This window comes from Oratosquilla oratoria, chromosome 40 (assembly GCF_046742065.1).
Source record: "Oratosquilla oratoria isolate Oo_2021 chromosome 40, ASM4674206v1, whole genome shotgun sequence".
Taxonomy (NCBI): Eukaryota; Metazoa; Arthropoda; class Malacostraca; order Stomatopoda; family Squillidae; genus Oratosquilla; species Oratosquilla oratoria.
Window position 1 is genome coordinate 7,995,594 of NC_134816.1, and position 25,177 is coordinate 8,020,770.

The window sequence follows — 25,177 nt, forward strand, 5'->3', positions numbered from 1 at the left end:
TTATTATTCCTCTTTAGTTCCTCATTCTCATCTCTTACTTCTTTTAACTGTCTTTTTAATTCTTCTATTTATTTAGTTAAGGTCTGGTTCTCTTTCTTTAACTCTTCCAATTTATTAACTCTCTGCGCAATCCGTGTAAGTTGACCGAACCTACTCTCCCAATGTTCGGTCCTTTTCTCTAGTTTTTCTTCTAGACTTGCTAATCGGGGGAGGTTGGCATCCCCCCCCCCATTAAATCCATGAAAATTATTATTTTCATTTTCTACTGTGTTATTCTTATCTATATTTCTAACCTTAATGCTTTCACTGGTATTTTCGATTTCCCCTGCGTCGTCAGCAGACCTCTTGTGTACATTTTTTCTGCCGTCATGGGGAGCCCGTTCGTCTCCTTCCTCATTTCCTTCCATTTCCCTCAGTAATCCCTCCCTTTCTCCTTTTTCATCACCTTCCCACTACACCACGAGCTTTCCCCTTCCCTACTAATACAAAAAGGTACTCCCTCGTTGTTGAGATCCACGAAATTTTCACTTCTCCGGAGTTCCAATCTTTGCCGTGAATCCGTCTACGTGTGTGTGGGGTTTTGTAAGTGCATATGGGCCTGGTAGTGAGAAGAGTGTAGAGGAAAGGGGGGCTTTTTGGGTGGATTTAAATGAGTGCATAAAGGGATTAGGGAGAAATGTCAATGTAGTGGCATTGGGAGACCTTGATGTTAGGGTAGGAAATGAACCAATAGATGCAGTGGTTGGGAAATGTGGAGTTCCAGGAAAAAATTGTAGTGGAAAGTTGATGGTGGAGATGTGTCTAGAAAGAGAGTTGATGATAGCAAATACAGTGTTTAGAAAGACAGTCAAGCATAAGTACACATTGGAGAAGGTAGTGGAATGAAGGGTGGTAGAGCGTTAATGAACTCTATAGTGGTAACCAGGAGTATAGTAGGAAGAGTTAAGGATGTACATATTCTAAGGAGAGAGGGGAAGAATATCAGATCATTTTTGTTGGCGGAAGGTAAATTAAGAGTGAAGGATAGATGGAGAAAAAGGAAAAGGACTAAAGGTAGGGAGGTGCTTAGAGTGAACTGCTTAACTGAGAAAGAAAAGGAGTACAAGAAGAAGCTGAGAGAGGAGTGGGAGAGAGTGAAAGAAAGAGTAGAACTAGGAATGGAAGAGGAATGAGGATGGTTCAAGGAGGAAGTCACAAGGTGTGCAAAGATGGTGTGTGGAACAAGGAGGATGGGAGGAAATAGAAGGAAGGGTAGTAAGTGTTGGAATGAGAAAGCTAATAAGGTTGAAGAAGAGAAGAAGCAAGCATTCACATATTGGTTACAAATTAGGATGAGGGAATCATATGAGAGGTATAAAGAAAGAGAAGAAAAGTAAAGCATAAGATAAAGGGGGCAAAGAGGAAAGCAGAATGAAATAGGTTAAGTGTATGACAGAAAATTTTGAAAGTAATAAAAAGATGTTTTGGGAAGAAATTACGAGAGGAAAAGGAGGTGAATCAAGTGTTTCTCTTAATCTATATTCTACCCCCACCTCCACTCCTCCCTTTCCCACCATATTCACACCCAAGTATCCAAACTATCCACTTCCTCCAGTCTCTCTCCCTTATACTCACTTCCAGTTTCCTGCCACTTTCTCCCCTTGTACATCTCATCACCTTACACTTACCCACATTTATCTCCAACTTTCTTCTTTTGCACACCTCCCCAAACACTGTCACTAACTTCCTCAAACCCTCCTCTGATTCTGCTACAAGTGCAGTGTCATCAGCAAACAACAACTGGCTTATCGCCCACTTTTCTCAATTTTATTTAACTATATCTAATCCCAAACCCACAACCGTACCATTTACCTCTCGCACCACCCCATCCTTGTATAAATTGAACAACCAAGGCAACAAAACACTCTTTGGTGAAGTCCCACCTTTACCTTTCTTCATTTTTTATTCTAGCACAGGCTCTACCACTCTCATAAAAACTCTTAACTACTTAACTACTCTCTCCTTAGAATATGTACATCCTTAACTCTTCCTACTATACTCCTGGTTATCACTATATAGTTCATTAACACTCTACCACCCTTCCATCCACCACCCTTTTCCCATCTCCACCTTCTCTCCACTATGATTCTTTCCTGGAACTCCACATTTCCCAACCACTGCATCTACTGATTAATTTCCTACCCTAGCATTAAGGTCTCCCAATACCACTACACTGGCATTTCTTCCTAATCCCTCTATGCACTTATTTAATTCTATCCAAAAAGCCTCCCTTTCTTCTATACTCTTCTCACTACCAGGCCCATATGCACTTACAAAACCCACATCTCTTTTCCCAGTTTCACTTTCATCCACATTAACCTTGAAGAAACCTCCTACCACTCCACTACACGTATACCTATCTCTTCACTTACTAGTATAGCCACCCTTTCTCTCCCTCATCCTCTCCTCACTCCTGAGAACCTCCCAACTACACTCCCAAATTCACACTCGCCCCTCCCTCTCAACTTAGTTTTACTCAAAGCCAGCACATCCATCTTTCTTCTCACATATATAGAAGGTGATATGTCCCAAGCTCAAACAATACATGATTTCAAATCTAAATATGATAATTAAAAATCAAAGATATAGATTGATTTGGAACCATACATGAACTTGAGTCCAGGTATGTTAGAAAATTAGAGAATAGAAGATGGGACCCAACAAGCATTGGTACTTTACTGTATACTGTAATTAGGTAAATATATACACACATAAATGCATACATACATCTGGAAAAAATATACTGAATCCAAAACAATTTGGATTTAGACAAAGAAGATAATGTACCACAAACTTGATTTGTTTCTACTTGAGACTAATAGAAATAATACAAGAAAGGGATGGATGGGTGGACTGTGCTTTTCTAGATCTACAAAAAAGCATTTGATAAATTACCACACACAAAAAAAAAACTAATAAGAAAAATAGAATCAATAGGTGGTATTAAAGGAAAATTATTGGAATGGATGAAAGACTTCTTGACTGGAAGGAAAATGAAATTAGTAATTAGAGACAAATACTCAACCTGGGAAGAAATGATAAGTGGTGTCCCGCAAGGTTCAGTATTGGCTCCAATCATGTTTGCCATACATATAAATGACATGGATGAAAGTGTGGAATATTATATGAACTTCTTTGCAGATGACGCAAATATACTAAAGAAAGTACAGAGGAAGATTGTGAATCACTACAGATAGACCTAGATAAAATCTGGAAATGGAGTCAAAAGTGGAAAGTACACTTCAACATCAAGAAATGTAGTATAGTGGAGTTTGGAAAAATCAAAAATAGAATATCGAGGAAATATAAAATTGGTGAAGAAGTAAAAAAAATAATGAGCTCAGAAAGGGACCTAGGAGTAATAATCAGCAAGGACATGTCACCAGACAAATATATTAATAAAATAGTTGGAGAAACCTTCAATCTACTAAGGTCAATGAAAGTGGCATTTGACTATTTGGATGAGGAAATGGCCAAGAAAATATTAGTTACACTGATAATACCAAAATTGGAGTACAGTATGCTGCAACACTATGGACGCCCAGTGCTAAAATGAATACTGTATAAAGAAATTAGAAAGAATACAAATAGCAACAACAAAGATGGCACCAACACTCTCCAAATTAACATATGAACAAAGATTGTCCAAATTGGAACTACCAACTCTGGAATAAAGAAGAGAAAGAGGAGATCTATTTATAGAATCATGAAAGCAATGGAAATCCTAGATAGAGATGATTTATTACAATAGGACAGCAGAAAAACAAGAGGACATGAAAAGAAACTCAAAAAGGATGATTATAGAAGAGATTTGAAAAAAATAGCTTCCCACACACACAGTGGTGGATTCCTGGAATAAATTAGATAAGGCAACAGTGTGTGCAAATAATATTCAAGAATTTAAGAGCAAACTTGATGCTGAAAGATATAAAGACGGGTCACTACGAGCATAGCTCCTTTCCTGTATAATACAACCAGGTAAAATACTAGGTAAATAGAAATATCTATGTATACATGCATACCAAAAGACCCTTTACCCCAATTATAAATGTAAGTGAAAACAAAAGAAGCTTACAAATAAGCTAGGAATGATATACCAGAATTTGCAGGGAAGAAGAAAGCAATTTTGAAAGAGGTGTAGTAGAAAATGCAAAGATGAACCAAAACTGTTTTATAGTTTCTTAAATGGTAAATTGAGACACAGGGAAGAAATCAATAAGTTAATACTCATAGTATATGTTTAGCTGTTTGAAGAGCCCTCAACTCAGGTAGAAATAATAAATAAAGATTTCCAATTGGTCTTGGCAAAAGAGCACAACTTTTTGCAGAAAAGCAAGGGGAGCATAAAACCAGGTTTAGCAAATATAAATGTAGAAGTGAGGAAAGTACTTACCTAGTTGTATTATACGGGAAGGGAGTTATGCTTGTAGTGACCCATCTTTGTATCTCAGCATCTAGTTTGTTCTTAAATTCTCGTTTGATTTTTGCACATACTATTTTTTTTTTCCCACACATCTATCACTCTGTGTGGAAAACTATTCCTTTTCAGATCTCTTCTATAACAATCCTTTTTGAGTTTCTTTTTTGTTTCCTCTTGTTTTTCTTCTGTCCCACTTTAATAAATCTTCTCTATCAAGGACTTCTATCTCTTTCATAATTCTGTAAATGGTCAATAGATCTTCTCTTTCTCATCTTTGTTCCAGGGTTATTAGTTCCAGTTTGGACAATCTTTGTTTGCCTGTCAATTTTGAAAGTGTTGGTGATATCTTTGTCATTGCTGTTTGGATTCTTTCTAATTTCTTTATATTCATTTTTGTGTTAGGTGTCCATAGTGTCACAGCATACTCCAGTCTTGGTCTTATCAGTGTGACTAATATTTTCTTTACCATTTCCTCATCCATGTAGTTAAAGGCCACCTTTATTGTTCTTGGTAAATTATAGGTTTCTCTATTTTGTTTATATGCTTGTCCGGTGACATGTCTTTATCAATAATTACTCCTAGGTTCTTTTCTGAGCTAACTTTTTTACTTCCTTTGTACCAAACTAATATTGCCCTGATATTCTAATTTTACTTTTTCCAAATTCCATTATAATGCATCTCTTGATGTTGAATTTTTTTCCCACTTTTGGCTCCATTTCCAGATTTGGTCCAGATCTCTTTGAAATGATTCACATTCTCTCTCTGTGCTTATTTTCTTTAGTAGTTTTGTGTCATCTGCAAAGAAGTTCATATAACATTCCACACCTTCATCCATGTCATTTATATATATGGCAAACATTAACGGAGCTAATACAGAACCTTGTGGGACTACACTTTTCATTTCTTCCCAGGTCGAGTTTTATCTCTAAGTACCACCCTCATTTTTCTCCCATTCAAGAAATCTTCCATCCATTTAATTATTTTTTTCTTGTACACCTCCTATTATTTCAAGTTTTCTTATTAGTTCTTTGTGTGGTACCTTATCAAATGTCTTTTGTAAATCTAGAAATGCCAATCCGCCCCTCCATCCCTTCCTTGTATCATGTCTATTAGCTTTCAATAAAAACAAATCAAGTTGGTGGCACAAGATCTAAAACTAAATTGTTTTGGATTCAATATCTTATTTTCTTCCATCTACTTTTGATAACATTTTCGCATATTTTAGCTATTGTGCTTGTAAGGGAGACCGGCCTATAATTTGTTGGGTCTTCCTTATCTCCCCCTTTATATATATTGGTACGAAATTTGCATTTTCCCAATCTTATGGTACCTTTCCTTCCTTGCGTGAGCAATCTATTATTTTATATATCTTGTCCTCTAGCTCATCTATACATTCTTTTAGTATCCAACTTGCAATTCTGTCTGGACTATGTAATTTTCTGACATCAAGGTTTACTATTTGGTCCCTTATTTCTTTTTGTGTTACATTTCTTTCTTTCTACCTTTTTTCCTTCCCAATTATGTGTATCTTCTATTGTGAATACAGACTTCAAATGTTTGTTCATAACCTCCGCCATTTTTACATCTATATATTTCTCATTTCCTTGATGCAGTTTTACTATTGTTTATTTTCAATTTACCATTCAAATACCTGTAGAATAATCTAGGTTGATCATTACATTTATCTGTTATGTCTTTTTCATAGTTTTGTTTTTCTTCTCTGCATATTTTCACATATTCATTTCTCAGTTTGATATATATTTGCCACTTACCCTTTTTTTTTTCCATCTTTTCCAAGGTTTGTCTCTTCTATTTTTCACATCATTACATTTTTTGTTATGCCAGCACTTAATCTACACCCTTTTCTGCTTCTGCCTTTATTTGTACGACGTTTCGCTTATTACAGCTTTTCCAAGTACAAGTTGAGATACACATGCTTAAGATTAAATAAGAGGAATGGAGGGAACAGGGAAAGAAGTAGGGGGGAAGGAAGAGGAAGGGAGAGGAGGAGGAGGAGGAGAGGAGGAGGAGAAGGGGGATTGAATACTGGGAGAGGTTGAGAAGGCTGGCCCAAACGTCCGCAGGCAAATTGCTCACAAAGGGTGGTTTAAGATTTTGTTGGCCATGGGTATTAGAGGAATTATGTGGGGTGAGATGTTGAACATACCCGCATTGAGCAAAATAGGGGCATGTTCAACGTTTGGGCCAGCCTTCTCAACCTCTCCCAGTATTCAGTCCCCTTCCTCCTCCTCCTCCTCCTCTTCTCATCCTCCTCTCCTCCTCCTCCTCCTCCTCCTCCTCCTCCTCCTCCTCCTCTTCCTCCCCCCTACTTCTTTCTTTCCCCATTCCTCTTATTTAATCTCAAGCATGTGTATCTCAACTTGTACTTGAAAAAGCTGTAATGAGCAAAACGTCGTACAAATCAAGGCTGCTTCAGTCTTGTCGGCAACTGCTACTTTCATGAAAAACAAATGATCTATTCCTTCTTTATAAATTTCTTTAAATATATTCCATTTTTCTTCCATCTTTGTTTCTTCATCAAAGAATTTTTCCCAATTCACCTTTTGAAAGAATTTTCCTAATTCCTCAAAATCGATTTTGTTGTACATTAGTCTTTCTTTTCTGTGTTTCTTATTTCTTCCCAAATCAATTTCCTCTTTTAGTTCGAACTCAATTAATATGTGGTCATTATTCCCAGTTGGTGTCTTGCATACCATTTTATGCACAATTTCAGGCTCTGTTGTAAATATGAAGTCTAGTCTCAACAGTTCTTCATTATTTCTATACTCTGGTATTCTTCTTTACCCACTGAGTCCTTGTGTATTCAATAGTCATATCCAGTAGTATATTTCCCCCAAAGGTCCTCTCCATCTTTCACTGTCATCTCTTCCCAACATATTTCTTTGGAGTTAAAGTCACCCATGATTACTATGTTTCCTCCTTTCAGTAATTCATTTAATGCATGCTTTGTGTCTTCCAACATTTTGGAGTGGTCACTCTCAGTCCAAGAATATGTTTTGGGGGCACATATATTACTGCAAATGTTCTACTTTTCATGTCGCTGTTTTCAACTTTTATCATAACTAATTTCACATCATTATCTCTGTTATCTTTGTCACCTTTAAACCTTTTTATAGTCATAAACATGACTCCTCCATCCTGTTTCTCCTTTCTATTTTTTATCCAGTAGTTATATATCTGGTTTCTCTTCTTCCAGATAGTCGTTTTAATTCATTTAATCCTGAAATCATGCCATCAATGTTAGTGTACGTTATTCATAATTTCTTCCTTTCACCGTCTTTTTTTTTTTTTTATGTTTCTTTTTTATTTATACAAGCACCCGGCTGACGCCGGCCGTGGCTCCGCCACGGGTGCTTGGCCTACGGCGCCGCTTCGCCTTTTCCTCGTCTTGACGGATTTTGTTCAGTCTCCTTTGGTCACGGGAGTCTTTCATAGCTTTCCTGATGGCGTATTTGTTTCTTCGTTTTGCCTGGTTGAACGTTTTGAAGGCCTTCTCTAGATAATACATTTGATATGTTTTGTGGTCGGGTTTTTCGCCCGATTTCACAAAGTTTTTATACCCGACGAAATAATGTTTCGAGAAATTTTCAGAAACGCTGTCTTCAATTTCTCCGTCAAAAAGTTCAAAATTGTCAAACATTTCGTCGGAATACTCGAAATCTTCAAGTTCTCGTAGCGTCTCGTTGAATTTAAGCACTTTTCGTTGGAATTCTCGAACAGATGCGTTGGCACGGAAGGTTTTAACGTCTCTGTACAGATCCGGAAAAGCTTTTGTGTGTTCGTTACGTAACTGGGCATGCAGGTTCTTGTCATTCTGCAGTTCTGTTTTTTTATTTTTTCCGGTTAACGGTAATCCATTTCAAAAAGTGGCGAAGACGCCTTTTCTTGTTAGCGTCGGGTTCCCTGGCGGGCATGGTGCCTAAGATAAAAAGATAAAAAAAAAAAAAAAAAAAAAAAAAAAAAACACGACCACTATCTTAACGTGACGTGGCCCAAAAACGCCGGACCCCTTTCCGTTTTCGCTCAAGCTCACTATGGTTTTGTGAAAACTGACAATTTGAGAAAACTCCGCGCTTTATAGTAAGTAGATACAATTTTCTCAGCCTCAAGTCTAGTACTCTCAAAGAAAACTTGTTCATTTCAATCTCTGTTCTTTTCTCTTTTTCATTTGCTCCATTTCTTAGTGTCTTTTCCTTCTCATCTTCCTTATCACTCATTTCTCTCTTTATCCATTCATTTTTGTAATTTTCGCTTTTTGCCAACTTTGCTGTTTTAGATAGTACTTCTTCCGCTATCATTTGAGATCTTAGTTTAATTTTTAGTGGTCTATTTTTTTCTTTCAAGTACAGTCCCATTCTTTGTACTTCTATTTCTTTGTCTATTTCTTGCCCCTCTTCGTGTATTTCTTTTAGACTTTCTTTCTCCTCTCTTTCTCTTAGGCATATAGCTACATTATGTTTTTCTTGAATACCATAAACTACAATGCACTTTTTTTTATCCACTGTTTCTCTGACTCAATTATCTTTCTCCTTGATTACTTTAATAACTGCTTCTTTAGCATTCTCTTCCACTCGTTACTGTACTATTTCTTTAATTTTTTTTTTTTCTTGTTCCACTTTCCATTGATTTCTATTTCATGGAGATCTGTCTCTTTTATTGTTTTTCCCACTTTCTTGCTCACCGATTGTATTTGTTCTTGTACTTCTTTTTTCAAAGACTCATTTTCATTTGTATCTTCATTTTTCATTCTTTCATTCTCACTTTTGACTATGATTAATTCCTTTTTTAGATCATTAAGCTCTCTGTTGGTTTCAGCATTTTGAAGTTTTAACTGATTCATTTCTTTATACATTGCCCTGTATTCAGCTTTCAGATCTATAATCTAATTGATTAATTCTGTAATCTCCTGATTTCTTAGGATATTTCTATACCTTGATTTTCTCTCCCATTTTAAAATTTCACCTGGTATTTCACTTTCTTTTGCAAACTCAGAAAAAAGCTACCTCCCTTACGAAATGGCAAAGCTGGTTAAAAAGAATACACGTACAGCAAAACGTAATTATGAAATTAAGGTTGCTAGTCAAGCAAGATCCAACCCAAAGGGTTTTTTCATCTCTATAGAAGAAAAAATAAAGAAAGAATAGGACCAATCAAAAACGATGAAAATGTCATGATAGAATCGGAGTGAAAAATGAGTGAGGAGTTTCACAATTATTTTCTATCGGTGTTTACTAATGAGAGGTTAGATAAAGTACCTGACTGCGATCCGATTTTCAGAGGCGATGAAGAAAGTAGTCTAATATCAGCATTAGTAAAATAGTGGTCAACCAGGCTACAAAATCCCCTGGTCCAGACGAAAATTTTCCGAGAATGCTAAAGGAGTTTAAATTTGAAATCTGCGACCAGTTAACTGAAATATTTGATAAATCAGTAGACACTGGTTTTGTGCCTACTGCTTGGAGGCAAGCAAACGTTGTTCCTGTTTTTAAGAAGGGAGATAGATCGTCTATATGCAACTACAGGCCAATCAGTTTGACATCGGTTATAGGAAAAATGCTTGAATCAGTAATAGTAAATAGATTCAGAGAACACATCGAAAGACATAACTTAATTCGTGATTCACAGCATGGTTTTTCCTAGGGTAAATCATGTGTGACTAATCTTCTATCCTTTTACACTAAAGTATATAAGGCGTCAGATAACAATGATAATTACGATGTTATTTACCTTGACTTTAGCAAAGCGTTCGACAAGGTGCCACACCAGAGACTACTAAATAAAATCAAAGCCCATGGCATAGGAGGAAAAGTGTTAGAATGGATTAGAGCTTAGATTAGTAACAGAAAACAGCGGGTCACCATAAATGGATTAAAACTATATAGGGTAATGTTACTAGTGGGGTCCCACCGGGGCTCGGTTTTGGGACGACACTAAAATAGGACGCCTAATTAGGTCAGGAGACAACACAGAGATTCTGCAGGATAATCTTAAAAAGTTGTTCACATGGTCGGTGAAATGGCAAATGAATTTCAATATCTCCAAGTGTAACGTGTTAAACGTAGGGCTACACAACCCCGAAAATAGATACAGCTTAGATAACATGCTTTTAGAGAAAACTGAGTGCGAGAGAGTCTTTGGAGTTCTAGTGAGTCCGAACCTTAAAACCAGGAAACAGTGCATTAACGCCAGAAATAAAGCTAACAGCGCATTAGGTTTCATTGCTAGGATGGTAACGAATAGAAGTACAGAGGTAATTATTAAACGCTATCTAGCGATAGTTAGACCCATCCTTGACTATGCGGTACAGTTTTGGTCTCCGTCATACAGAATGGACATCAATTCACTAGAATCAGTACAGAGAAGAATGACCAAAATGATACATGGACTCAGAAATTTACCTTACAAAGAGAGGCTTAGGCACCTTAACTTACACTCTCTGGAGAGATGCAGAGTGTGGGGTGATCTAATAGAGGTGTTGAAATGGATCAAAGGCTTTAAAAAGGGTGATGCAAACAAGGTCATCATAATAAAACAACAGGACAGGACTCGCAGTAATGGTTATAAACTGGACAAATTTAGATTTAAAAAAGGAAACCGGCAAGAATTGGTTTACTAATAGGGTGGTCGACGAATGGAATAAACTTAGTAACCTTGTAGTAAGCGCTGACACTATCAGTTGTTTTAGGAAACGATTAGACAACTTTGACAGGTGGTAATGGATACGGAGCTGCATAGTGTAGACCTTATGGTCTCTTGCCGTCTCCTTCATTCTTATGTTTTTATGTTCTTGTGCAGGAGGGAAAAAGCCTTGGTATATGTATATGTACTGTATGTATGTAGAAAAAGGTAGTGTTACCTAACCTTTGGTTTATTCTTGGAATTTCAATGTTACAAGTCTTTTTTGGTATGACTCCTAAGAGTGATTCCACTCTACTTACATCCAGTCTTCTCTTTATTGGTTCACTATATTTATGTCTTTCTTCTTCATCATTTTCCATTGTGTGTGATTTACTGAGTGAATTTACTCTATTTTGTCATTTCAGTCACTCAATAAACATAGCCCCCTATTCCATACACAAGCTGGATCCTTAAAGAGTGTAGGGAACAACTAGCAGATAAGATCCAGTCTTAGTACTTGTTCATTGAAAGAAGGCATTGTGCCACTTAATTGGAAAAGGGTAAATGTGGTCCCAATTCACAAAGGTGGAAACAAGGAAGCACCACTAAATCATAGGCCAATATTATTAACCAACACAATAGTGAAATTATGAGAGAATTGTAAAAGGTCAACAGACCAAATGTTTTGAAAAAAATAACATTCTGAGTCAGTTTGGCTTCAGATCAGGAAGGTCATGTGCATTGAACCTTTTAAGCTTTTACTCGAGAGTGATTGATCTGCTGCAAGAGAGAGAGGGGTGGGTGGACTGCGAGTACCTGGATATTTGATAAAGTGTCTCACAGTCAACTTATGTGGAAATTGAAGCATGTTGGCGGACTGAGAGCCAAACTATTAGAATGGATTAAAGACGTTTTGAAGGAAAGATACATGAGGACATTAGTAAAGGAGAAGATGTCAAACTGAAGAGCATTAATGAGTGGAGTGCCACAAGGTTCAGTGCTTGCACCAATAATGTTTCTTGTTTATGTTAATGACATGCTGGTATATGCATCAGTAGTATGGTCCCCACACAAAGTGAAGGGTATAAGCAAGATTAAAAGAACACAAAGGCAGCAACCAAACTGGTCCCCAATATGGCAGATAAACAGAGGAAAGACTAAAAGTACTGGTTCTGCCAACTTTGAAAGATGGAAGAGAAAGATATGACATTATTACAGTGCTCAGGTCACTAAAAGGGATATATTGCATTGGTAGAAGAGATCTGATTAAAGATAGGAGGTCATGGTTGTAAATTAACAAAGACCACATGTCGAAAGGATGTGAAGAAATACAGTTTTCCATATACACAGACATGATAGAATTGAATAGACACCAATTAAAACGCATTTCTGCTCTTATTCAACGCTTAATGTTACTCAAATTTACCTAATATGTTATATTCACCTAGATTTTTGTTTCAGATTACATACAAGATTAATCAAGCATGCCACGAACCAAAGAATCAGTAGACCTATCTGAATATCAGCGAGGTTGTATTGTGGGTCAACATGAAGGTGGACTTAGTCAACGCAAAATATCTGAAAGTCTGTCAATACCACTTTCTACTGTTAATAGAATGTACAATTCACCAGAGAGGGCAAGAAGGGCACAAAATCTTCAGGTCGTCCAGGGCTCTCAGAAAGAACCTTGCTTCTTGTCAAAAGAAATGTCAAAGAGGATCCACGTTGCAAGTCCTCTGACATAGCAGCACAAACTGATGTCAGTCCCAGAACAGCTGCCAGGTATCTCTACAAGCTGGGTTACTATGGCAGAGCTGCAAGAAGGAAACCACTCCTTCGCCCAGCCAATATCGAGCGCAGAGATTGGACTGTTGAGATAGTGGAGAGACCTGTGGCCTTTTGGAGCACTGTCATTTTCTCTGATGGAGTCATGATTCGCATTATTTTCTGACAGTGGAAGAGTGTGGGTCTGGAGACTCTGTAGTCAAGAGTTTGAGCTCAAAAGACTGCAGCCAACAGTGACACATGGGGGTATTTCAATAATGGTGTGGGGTGCAATTTGGAGTGATGGTCGATCAGAGCATGTGGAGTGTCAAAGAAACATCAGTTCAGGCAAATATGTTTCTATATTAACGGAAGGACTCATTCCAATATTCTCCAGTGGTAGAATGAGTAAAAATGTCTTCCTATTTATGGAAAATGGAACTCCTTGTCACACTGCTCAAGCAATACAAAATAGGTTGAGCCGAAATGGGATCAGGAAACTTCCATGGCCATGTCAGTCCTCGGATATGAACCCTATTGAACACCTCTGGGGCATAGTAGACCAACAACCTCGCAAAAAGAACAGGAAGCCATCTTCAAAGCTACGGGAAACATGGCAAGAAATCCCTCAATACGATATTCATGAATTAATCACTAACATGCCTAGAAGGGTCCTTGCATTGAAAAAAAAGCAAAGGGGATGTCAACCAAGTATTAGTTATTAACATTGTGACCATTTATAAGCACTTAAATTGTGTCACTTGCTTGCTTAATAAATTAAACTAATTCTCTTGATGTCTATTCAATTCTGTCATGTCTGTGTAGATGTATATATATGTGGAATATCTTAGAAGGTCATATAGCCCAAGCTTAAACAATACAAAAGTTCAAATCTAAATATGATAATTGGAAATCAAAGATATAGAGTTGGAACTGTACATGAATTTGAGTCTAGGTATGTTAGAAAATTAGAGAATGGGAGACAAGACCGAATGAGCATTATTCCTTTCCTGTATACTACAGTTAGGTAAATAGTATTAGGAAAATACTTCATCCATCCCACACCCGTTCTACTGTAACACCCATTTGTTGTCCCTTCTATCTTAGCTCCTTGTGGATGAAATATTGCCCTTGCCTCTAGTCCAGTCCTTGGGTCAGAAACAATGTAGCAAAACACAGCACCTCCACAGCAAGTTGACAGTTGAAGTTAGTTAACACGTACCGCTTCAATACGTAGTTATAATTGTCATCGACTTGATAATTTATACAGCAGACAAGAAGAAACCCCTTCGAGCCTCGTCATTTTCCCATCCATTCAGAAACTCCCCCTACGTATTAATCTCTTACTCCTTCCCCAAAGTTTCCTTCACCCTATCCATTCACCTTATTCTCGGTCTTCCATTCAAGTTCACACCATCCACCTTTTTCTTCTACACTCTTTTCATTAGTCATTCTTGGCTTATTCTTTTCATATGTCCAAACACCCCAGCGTTCTTTGAACAACCCTATTTCCCAACTCTCCAACACTGCTCTCCGCCTCACCTTATTTCTCACTTTATCAATACATGTAACCACAACCATATTTCTTAATTATTTGATCCCTAACACATTTAACCTCTTCCTTTTTGCATCCTTTAGATTGAAAGTGTAGTGTCATGGGCGCAATCACCCTTTCATATAGTGTTCTTTTTGCGTCTATCCCCATATACCTATTTTTCATGATAATTTTCCCTGCAGGACCTAGAGACAGGAGCCCTGATGGCTAAATGATATTCCAATGCTGTGGTTGTACTGAGGTGCTCCCCTGGGACTAACAACTTTCCTCTTTGGTCCTCTATTCAGGCCAGGACAGATGGCTTCTCCTGGCTCGGAAGTGTAGAATGGGTAGGCTGCCTGACTTGAACCTTTGGGTTAGACATGCCCTGAGTAAATCAGTTATCACCTGGGCCGACAGCACATGGTCAGCGGCTGTTTCCCTTGAGTGCCAACTTAGTGGGGGCATACAGTATCCCAAGACCATTGGTACTGTTGGGTGAAAATCTGTAGCCAAATTCTGGCCTCTCCATGTTGAGGTCGTTAGTGGGCGGGGGCGTGGGAAGGTAAATCATGAATATGGGGTTGGGTTTGCAGCCTACCCCTGTGAAAACCACCAAATCTGCTGTGTGGGTTGCCAGGGTGATGCGAATGAGGCACAAAAACGTCGAGCTTAGCCTTGGGTGAGCCAACGACAGGCTCTCCATGTGTGCACCTAGAATATTCTCTATATCTCAGACAGTTGACTACCATTTTTATCGGGGGAGCTTAAGAAATAAAGATTGGATATGGTGGCCTTCTCAGAGATGAGAAGATCAAGCAGTGGTGAGATCAGTAGTGATGATTACATCTACAGCTGGTCATGGCTCACAGATGGGGCCCGGATAAAGCACATTATTATGGAGGTTATGCCAGTTGATGAGTGTATAATGTTGGTGAGGTTGAAGTACACCTGGGGTTTAATATCTTATTGCAATATATACTCTTACTGAGGTGTATGAATTTGAAGAGATGTTCTATGCCAAGCTTGAATCTACAGTTCACCAGTGACCACTGTGAGACAAACTTGTTTTAGGTGACTTTGATGTGGTTATTGACATACTATAAAGTAAGTATTGTCCCCTAAGGCTTTGAAAACAGAAATGCAAACATTTCTCTACCTATAAACTTTGCAAAGTCCAGAAGGCTGAGGATTAGCTGTTCCTGGTTCGAGGCGAAAGCCATACCAATGTAATGGGTATAGCAATGCCGGAAGGGTGGCCAAGGAGATTAATCATATACTCGTTGGTATTCACTGGAAAATCCTACAGAACTGTAGGTTTTATCATAGTGCTGAAAATATTTGGGACTGATCACAGACTTGTAGTAATAACATTCAGATTGAACATCAACTCCAAGATAATCCCAAAAAGTAACCCATCTGAATTTTATATGGAGAAACTTAGGGATGATGCCTGTACCCAGGAGTATGCAATGGCAATCTCTAATTGGTTTGAACTGTTTGCCACCCTTGAGGACCCTGAGAAAATGTGGGACACTTTTAAATGTGAAACTATGAAAGCCAACGATGAGTATATTGGAGAGCATCCAAGGGCGAGAAGAGATGTGGCATCGCATAAGACATTAGAGATTATGGATTTTGGATGTGCTGCCAGAATGGCTGGAGAATAAAAAATGGCAGACTAGAACTTTCATGAGAAGTATGTCATGGGAATCACTGAGGATGTTGAGGGCCATTTTAATGCAAATGACCTCATTCATATTGAGCTTTGAAACAACTCCGTTCCAAATTTGTGACCCATGAGAACACAATCCAAACAGCTAATGTCCAGTTAGTGTTAGGCATGGAGGGCTGTAGCATCTTTGTCGAGTACCTTGTGCAGTTGCTCATGGGCGACTTTTCGAGCATACAGCTTCTTGATTATGTTCAGGTGGCGGCTGTCAACCCACCTATAGACAAATCTCCTCCCTCTCTGTCAGAGGTAAAAGTTAAAGGGTGGAAAGGCAGCTGGCATCTACATCAGTGGGAGAATTTCATAGCTGGAGGTGAGGCCATGATCTTCAGGTTGCATGCGGTACTGTCCACTGTCTGGCATTCCGATATCATTTCCTCTGACTAGAAAAAAATGTATGGTCATCCCTATCTGGAAGTGGAAATGGGACCAGCAGGACTGCAACTGCCGCTGTATTACACTGCTTAGTGTGCCAGGAAAGGTGCTTACCCATAGGTTGCTGATACAGGATCTCTTGTATATGCTAATTTTAGAGGCCTGTGCACTCTTGAATTCACGCCTGGTAAGTCGACAGCTGACTGGTTTCAAGCGCTCTGTGCACCTGTGGGCTGCCAACGTGAGTTTCAACAGTGGTTCTTGTAGCCTGTGATGATCTCAAGAAGGCGTTTGGCTCTATGTACCATGGGGTGATCTAGGATCTTTTATGGATCGGTGGGATTCCTGCAAGGATTCTTGATTTGAGGTATAGCTTATACTCCGGGACAGAGAGTACTGTAAAGTATGGATGAGGCATGTCCAGCTTATTTCCTGTCAATTCATGAGCGAGGCAAGAGTGTGTCTTCACTTCAACACTATTCAACTCTGATCATTGTTTCGGAGCATCTATTGGCAACACTAAAGTCACTGAATTTCTCTTAGCTAATGATTCTGTCTTTCCTTCGGAGTTGTTGGAGATCCTGGTTCCAAGCCCTCGAGTCAGTACACAAAGAGTTGAGACCACTTGGTCTCCATGTCTCCCAGACGAAGAGACATTCAAGCATTTAGGGGCTTTCTGTGTGACGCAGTTTAGTCTGCCCATTCATGTGGTGAGGACATTGAGTTCTTGGAAAGCTTCACATACCTCGGTAGTATAGTATATAACAGTAGCGTGTCATGTCAGGAAGTCTTTTGAAGGATTGACATTGTACGTGATGTTATGGGCTCACTCAATCTGAGTATTGTCGATATTTATGTAGGACTAAGTTCTGAACCTTTAAGTCACTTGTACTGCCTCTTTTACCATAAGGATGTGAGACATGCACATTAAATGCGAACCTGAAGATACGTCTCGATGTTTTTTGGTACTAAGTGCCTTCGGAGAATCATAGGGTATCACTGGAATGACTTCATATCAAACCAGAGACAGTTCCGTGAGACTCAGGTATCAACATAATTCAAGAACACACATTTCCCAGATATTGATCCCATTCACAAGAGACAACTCATGGTTGGGACAAGTTGATTGAACCTATCGAGAGTTGTTTGTAATGTAAAGGGTAGCTGCGTGAGAACTTATTCCAAAAAACCGTGGGGACTAGTGAAAGTGTATGAGTGAATTAAGGCACCCCTGGTGCATGCTTCCAATTAATGATAATGAAGTGAAGTATTTAAGAAATCTCTGCCTAGTTAGTATGACCGTAACCTAATTTAAGAACTTGCATTTCTATGAAAGATTGGTTTAACCCTCTAACAAGGAAATTATATTCTAACATCTCAATAAGATTGTATGCCAATATAGAAAAATCCTAATTCTCAATCAAGGGTGTATCATATCAGTGAAGGAGAAAGTAAGAAACATCCATCTCCGTTGTTATCAGCACGACCTCGAATGAGGACAACGGTTTTGATTTAGTTGCAGGGCGGCACAGTGGCCAAGACGCTGCTGGAACGCCATGGGGGTGCTGTCGGGGCCGGTGCCAAAAGGTTCAGCTTCCCCGGTATCGTGGTCACGACGGCAGAGGAGCCGATCATCGAAGAAGAAGGCGAAGGTGAGTATGTGTAGTTTACTTGTACAAGAGACTTTCAGAGGAGAAGAAGGTGGAGGAGGAGGAGGAGAAGGGAGAGGTGGAGGAAGAGAAGTAGGAAGTGGAGAAGGAAGAGGACAAGTAGCAAGAGGAGGAGGAAGAGAAGGAAAAGAACGAAGAAGAAGAAAAGAGGAGTAGAGAAGTGTGAGGAGAAGGCAAAATAAAAGTAGGAAGAACATGAAAAGAAGGTAAAAGAGAAAAAGGGAGAGGAAGAAAAGGAGGAAAAAGAGGTAATATGAGGAAGAAGAGTGAAAAGAGGAAGAATAGGAGGAAGAAGTGAAAAGAGGAAGAATAGGAGGAAAAGGAGGAGGAGAAGGAATAGGAGGAAGAAAAAATTTAGGAACAACAAAGAACCATCAAAAAACTCTGGCTTAGATTAAAAGAAAAACCTGAACTCTGTCTCTGAGTGAGAGGGGAAAAAGAGGAGCAGGAAAAGAAGAGGGGGAGGAGTAAGAGAAAAATGAGACTGAACTAGAAAAGGAGGCAAAAGAGAAGCGAGAGTTTTGTTTTCGAGTTGGAAGGAAAAAGAGGAAAAAGAGAAAAGGAAGAGAGGAGATGGGAATCCTGAGGTCGAGAAGAATAAATTGAATAAGAATTATCACCCAAATACTTTTCCAGCTTAATTTAGAAAGTCAGAATTAGATGTCAAGCAATGAATATCAGGGAGATAATTATGCCACAATACTGCTAAATCTGACCCCTGGATACCAGTTTTGTGTTAAGTTTATCATAAAGGGTGAATGTACTTTCACATTGATCCCCTTTACCTTTCAGAAGAAGGTCCTGACGGGAAGCCCAGGGTCCTTGACAAGAACGAGAACGAGACAGACCTCAAGACGCAGACTGTGGGGACAACGACTACGCCGACCACCAACACCACCGCCACAACCCCCACAGGAGAGCGGAGCCCCCGTCAGCTCACCCAGCGAGCCAGATACCCCCGTATCGAGAGTGCTCCTGTCCTTGCCAACCACTACAGCCATCACTATGGTAAGTCACATTCTTTATCCAGCATTATTCCCCACTGCTACCATCACTTGTTTAAATAGATTAATCAGAATATCGGGTCATTGTCTCTCTGTATACTTTGTCATGTTTACATATATGAAGGTTTAAAACCAAATCCGAGTTTCTATAAATGGTCACTTATCATTTCACACAAATCTGCAGAACTTCCAGTCAGTAAGATTTCGCTGCATAGACTACCATTGGTTCGGTCTGCTCCCGGTCATCCTATGTCAAACTGCTGACCTAGCATTCCTTTGTACATAGTTGCTAGCATTTAGATCTAATCTTTATACAACATTATGGTGTATTTATATTGTTGAATGAAAGTTTATACGATATTAGCAAATAAGCATTGACGTGTTGGGGTGGTCAAGCATGCACATTTAAATATTTTCATTGGAATATAGTGAACTAGTTTATAATTACTAATATTGGGCATCTACCCCGATGGTGGTGTGACCATCTTGTAGAGGTATATTAGGTGTATTGCAACCCAACTAAATTCCTTGCATGTGTCTCTATGTATACATATTCATATTATTCTGGCTACCTACAGACAATTTCATTCAAGTTAGGGGGACCTCCTTTGGTTAGGATGTACATGCATATATCTCCCCACACACACACAGTAGACAAAAAAAAAGTGTATAGTAATATATGGTCTAAAGGAAAAACATAACCCAAATTGGTTCCTGAGAGATAGAGAACAAAGAATTGTTCTAAAAGTAGTACAAGATAAAGAACAAGAATTAAAAAAAGAAATAGAGGAAATGCACAGAATTGGTAAATATGCAGAAGGAAAAGGAAAAAGTCGACCACTAAAGATTAAATCAAGGTCAAATGGCAGCGGAAGAAATCTTAGCAAGAACAAGAAAATTAGCAAGTAACGACGAACACTATACAAATATATGGATAAAAGGAGACATGAATGATGAGGAAAGAGAAAAAAAATACATAAAAGAAGCCAAAGAAAAAAAAAGAGAGAAAAGAACAGAGATCGAGACAACACAGTTCTGTTAGAGAATGTTAGATATGAGAATGAAAAAATTGTATATTCAAGAAAAAAAGATTTAGAGAACGAGATGGAGGAAATAGAAAATCAAAATTGGCTTATACCAACATAGATGGATTAATCTCAGGATTGAATGAACTAAACAATTGCTTGTCAGAAACAAAAGCAGATGTAATAGTAGTTGTGGAGACAAAATTAAGGGGTCCACTGGTACCAATGTTAGTCGTAGATTATATAATCTCTGGCTTAAAATAGGGGAAAACGAGGTGGAGGAGTCATGTTCTTGGTTAAGGAAAACTTAAATGTGACGTAAGTTACATATGGAGAGAACAGGGTAGAGATGATCTCAATAAGAGTTTAAGATAGCAACATGAAAAGCAGAAAGTTTGCAGTGATTTATATGCCCCCAAAAACGAGGTCTTGGAGAGAGATTATTCCAAAATGTTAGAGGAAATGAAAACATCATTAAACGAGATGCTGAAGGATGGAAATAATGTGGTCGTCAAGGAAGACTTTAATTCCAAAATATATTGTGAAGCGATGACAGTGAAAGGTGGAGAGGATCAATGGGGAAATGTATTACTCGACATGACTATAGAACATACAATGACACAAATAACGAAGAACCGTCTAGATTAGATTTGTTATTTATGTCAAAACCTGAAATAGATAAGATTTAATACAAGACACCAATTGCAAAGAGTGACCACATGCTACTCGAGTTAGAACTAAAGGAAAAATATATATAGAAATATATAGAAATGAGAAACACAGAAAGGGAAGACTGATGTATAGTAAAACGAACTTTGAGAAACTTAGGATTTTTTCTTAAAGCGAACTGGGAAAAATTCTACAAGGAAGAAACACAAGTGGAAGAAAAATGGATGATTCTTATGAAAATCTACAAAGAAGGAGTGGATAAATATGTCCCAAAGCAAAAACAGGAAAAGGTGTATATTAAGTGCTGGTTTAATAGAAGACGCAGCGAAGCGAAAAACAGAAGGGATAAAGCTTGGAACAGATGGAGAAAAGACAAAAAGCCTAGAAAGCGGCAAATATATATTAATCAAAGAAACGAATATGTAAAAATACGCAGGGAAGAAAAAATAAACTATGAAAAAGACATAACAGAAAAATGTAAGGAGCAGCCAAAACTATTCTATAAATAGTAAATTTCTCACCTTTCTCACCCTCCTCCTGTTAGGCCTGATAGGTCTGTCAGTTGCCACGTCTCGTTAGTAAAGTGGTAAACTAAAAAATAAACAGGAAATAGTGAAACTACACTAAGGAAATATGAAATACACAGAAGATACAGAAACGGTGGAAGTCGATGAGCAAACACTTCAAGTCGGTTTTCACTAGTGAAGAAACGCAACATCGGAATGAAGGATCAGAAGTGAAATACACCCCCCCCCTAAGGGAAATAAGAGTAACAGAGAAAGAAATAATGGATCAAATAATGGACCTTGATGTCAGGAAATTGCACAGCCCAGATGGAAAAGAAAATTGGATATTAAAAGAATGTAAAGAAGAACTAACAGACAAAATATATAACATAATAAGTTGCTCACTCCAAGAAGGAAAAATACCAGCAGACTGGGAAAATGCTGATATTGTACCAATTCATAAAGGAGGAAATAAGGAAGACCCAACTAATTACAGACCAGTTTCCCTCACAAACACAGTAGCTAAAATTTGTGAAAAATATATAAAAAGTAGATGGATAAACATCTGGAGAATAACAATATACAGTACTAAATCCAAGACAAACCGGATTTAGACAGGGAAGATCATGTACCATAAATTTGATCTCTTTTTACTCAAAACTACTAGACATAATACAAGAAAGGGATGGGTGGGCTAATTGTGCATCCCTAGATCTACAAAAAGATTTTGATGAAGTCCCTCACAAACATATATATATATGTATATATATATATATATATATATTTATATATATATATTTATATACATTTATATATATATATACATATATATATACATATATATATGTATATGTATGTATATGTATAAATATGTATATATATATATATATATATATATATATATATATATATATATATTAAGAAAAATGGAAACCATAGGAGGGATACAAGAAAAACTACTGAAATTGATGGAGGACTTTTTGCAAGGAAGAAAAATGAGAGTAGTTCTCCTCAGAGATAAGAGTTCTACTTGGGAAGATGTAATTAATGGAGTTCTACAAGGATCAGTATTGGCACCAATAATGTTTGCTATTTACGTGAATGACATGGGTGAAGGTGTGGAATGTTACATGAACTTCTTTGCAAATGATGCAAAATTTTTAAGAAAAGTGAGTACTAAAAGGGACAGTGACTCATTACAGAGAAATTTGAATAGGGTTTGGGATCGAAGTCAGAAGTGGGAAGAAATGTAGCATAATCGAATTTGGAAAAAAAAAGTAAAGAAAAAAAAAGGATATCAGGACAATATAAAATGGGTGAAAAAAAGTAACGAAAGTGGGATCTAAAAAGACCTGGGAGTGATCATCACAAAACATATGTCCCCTGACAAACATATAAACAAAATTGTCGGCAAAACCTATAACTTGTTAAGATTAATAAAAGTGTCTTTTACTTGCTTGCATGAAGAAATGGTAAAGAAAATATTAGTCACACTGATAAAACTCAAATTGGAGTATGCAGCAATACTATGGTCAGATGGCCCCAGCACTATCAAAAATGTCATATGAAGACAGATTATCAAAACTAGAATTATCGACTCTGGAACAAAGAAGAGAAAGAGGTGTCTTGTTCATCTACAAAATTATGAAAGGTGTAGAAGTCCTGGAAAGAGGCGACTTACTAAATTGGGATTAGACAAACATAAGAGGACATGGAAACTCAAAAACGACAGTTATAGAAGAGGCACGAAAAAAAAAAAATCCCCACAGAGTGGTTGATGTATGGAACTAACTGGATGAAACAATAGTGTGTGCAAGAACAATACAAGAATTTAAGAGCAAATCAGATATGGCAAGATACAGACACGGGACACCAAAACCGTAGCTCCCCTTCTCGTAAGATAGAGCTAGATAAATGCAGTTGGTAGAGCCCCCGACTGTCACTACGGCTGTCCGGGTTCGAATCCTGCCCAGGGCTAAAATAATTTCAGTACCACTGCGCTTCGAGTCGTTATTCCAACTCTCGTGGACGGGAATTTGAGTGTGTGTGTGCGTGTAAGGTCACAGCATTACCCATAGATTGGTCATACGAGCTCTGAGCTCTCTTCCGGGAGGGAAACAGCTGTTCATCACGAATCAAACACGTAATCCAAAGACCAAGGTGAATCACACACACACGCGCACACACACACGCACACACACACACACACACACACACACACTTCAACGAACGGACGGTTTACAGGACGTTCTGAAGAAAAAGTGAAATTTCGTGGATCCTGAAGCAAACGAAGTACCTATTGTACTTACAGGGTGGGGGAAATTGCTCGTGGTGTAGGGGATAGTGAGGAAAAAGGAGAAGGGGAGGGATTACTGAGGGAAATGGAAGGAAATGAGGAAGGAGAGGACTTGGCCCAGGCAGGCAGACGCCATGTAAACAAAAGAGGTCCCGACCAATTTAGTGACGACGAAATGTCTAACAAACATGTAAAGATTAGAAACATAGATAAGAACAATTCAATGGAAGGTAAGGATAACAATTTCCAAGGATTTAAAGAGGGGGAGGCGGATACCAACCTCCCCGACTAGCAAAACTGGAGGAAAGGCTTCAACAAATGACTGAACATTGGGAGGTTAGGTTCGGTGAAATGTCAAAACTTGCAGAAAAGTTTGAAAGATTGGAGGAACTAGAGAAGGCGAACAAAAACTTAACTGATGAAATAGAAGAACTAAAAAGACATTTAAGAGAAGTAAAAGAGGAGAATAAAGAATTAAAAAGGAACAATAAAGACAATAAAGAAACAATAGCAAAAGAGGCACAGGGGTGGAGAAAGATACAGGAAAATAGTAAAGTTGCATTTACTGATATAATCAAACAGCAAATGAAAGAACAATCTGAAAACTCAGTTATCAAAGTGATGAGACAGAAGGAGAATATTGTAAGAGACTTAGCAGACAAAAAGAAATGTATAATTATATTAGGAATGGAAGAGAAACATAACCCAGATAGAACCTCAAGAATCAAAGAGGAAAATGAAAAAGTAAGCAGTTAACTACAATTAGTTCAGGAAGACGAACCAGAAATAATTAAACAAATCGAAGAGAAGTTCAGACTCAGAAAGTATAGTACCGATAAGACCAGACCAATTAAGATTAAATTCAGATCACAAACGACGGCAGAGAATATCTTAACAAAAACAGGGAAACTAGCAGCAAGTGAACAATATAAAAAGGTATGGATAAAAAGGGAAATGAATAAAGAAGAATGAGAGGAAGAAAAAAAAACATAGACTTGAAGCTAAGGAAAAAACGAGAACAGAACAGAGTCAGAAAAAGAGAGATTCTATTGGAGAGTAGTGAATATGAAACTAAGGAAATTCGACACACAAGAGAAAAACAAAAGGGAAACAGAGAACACAATGGAAGTGGCAGAAAACTAAGAGTGTCTTACACAAATATACATGGATTAATAACAGGATTGAATGAGCTGAATGATTATCTGAAGGAAAAAGAACTGGACATAATGGGAATTGTAGAAACGAAATTAAAAGGTCCACTACCACCCAACAGTGTAGGACATGATGTATATAATTATTGGATTAGAAACAGAAAGACAAAACAAGGGGGTGGAGTTATGTTCCTGACTAAGAAGGATATAAACGTGAGGTGTGTCACATATGGAAAGAATACAGTAGAGATGATTATGATCGAAGTGGAAGACAGAGATAAGAAGAGCAGAAGGTTTGTGATAAATTATGTGCCTCCGAAAACAGCCTCATGGGAAGAGAGTGAACATAAAAG

At 38.1% G+C, this 25,177-nt stretch overlaps 1 protein-coding gene across 8 annotated transcripts in view; it reads left to right on the forward strand.

Moving 5' to 3' along the window:
* LOC143020629 (monocarboxylate transporter 9) overlaps positions 1–25,177 on the forward strand; it is a 541,387-nt gene that overhangs the window by 431,166 nt on the left and 85,044 nt on the right. For 6 of the 8 annotated variants that reach the window (XM_076177112.1, XM_076177115.1, XM_076177114.1 and 3 more), the window contains 2 exons: positions 18,020–18,155; positions 18,966–19,181. In XM_076177112.1, coding sequence (XP_076033227.1) covers positions 18,020–18,155; positions 18,966–19,181 — 352 coding nt within the window. The remainder of the gene's footprint in view (positions 1–18,019; positions 18,156–18,965; positions 19,182–25,177) is intronic. The other 2 variants (XM_076177110.1, XM_076177111.1) reach the window with 2 other exon arrangements.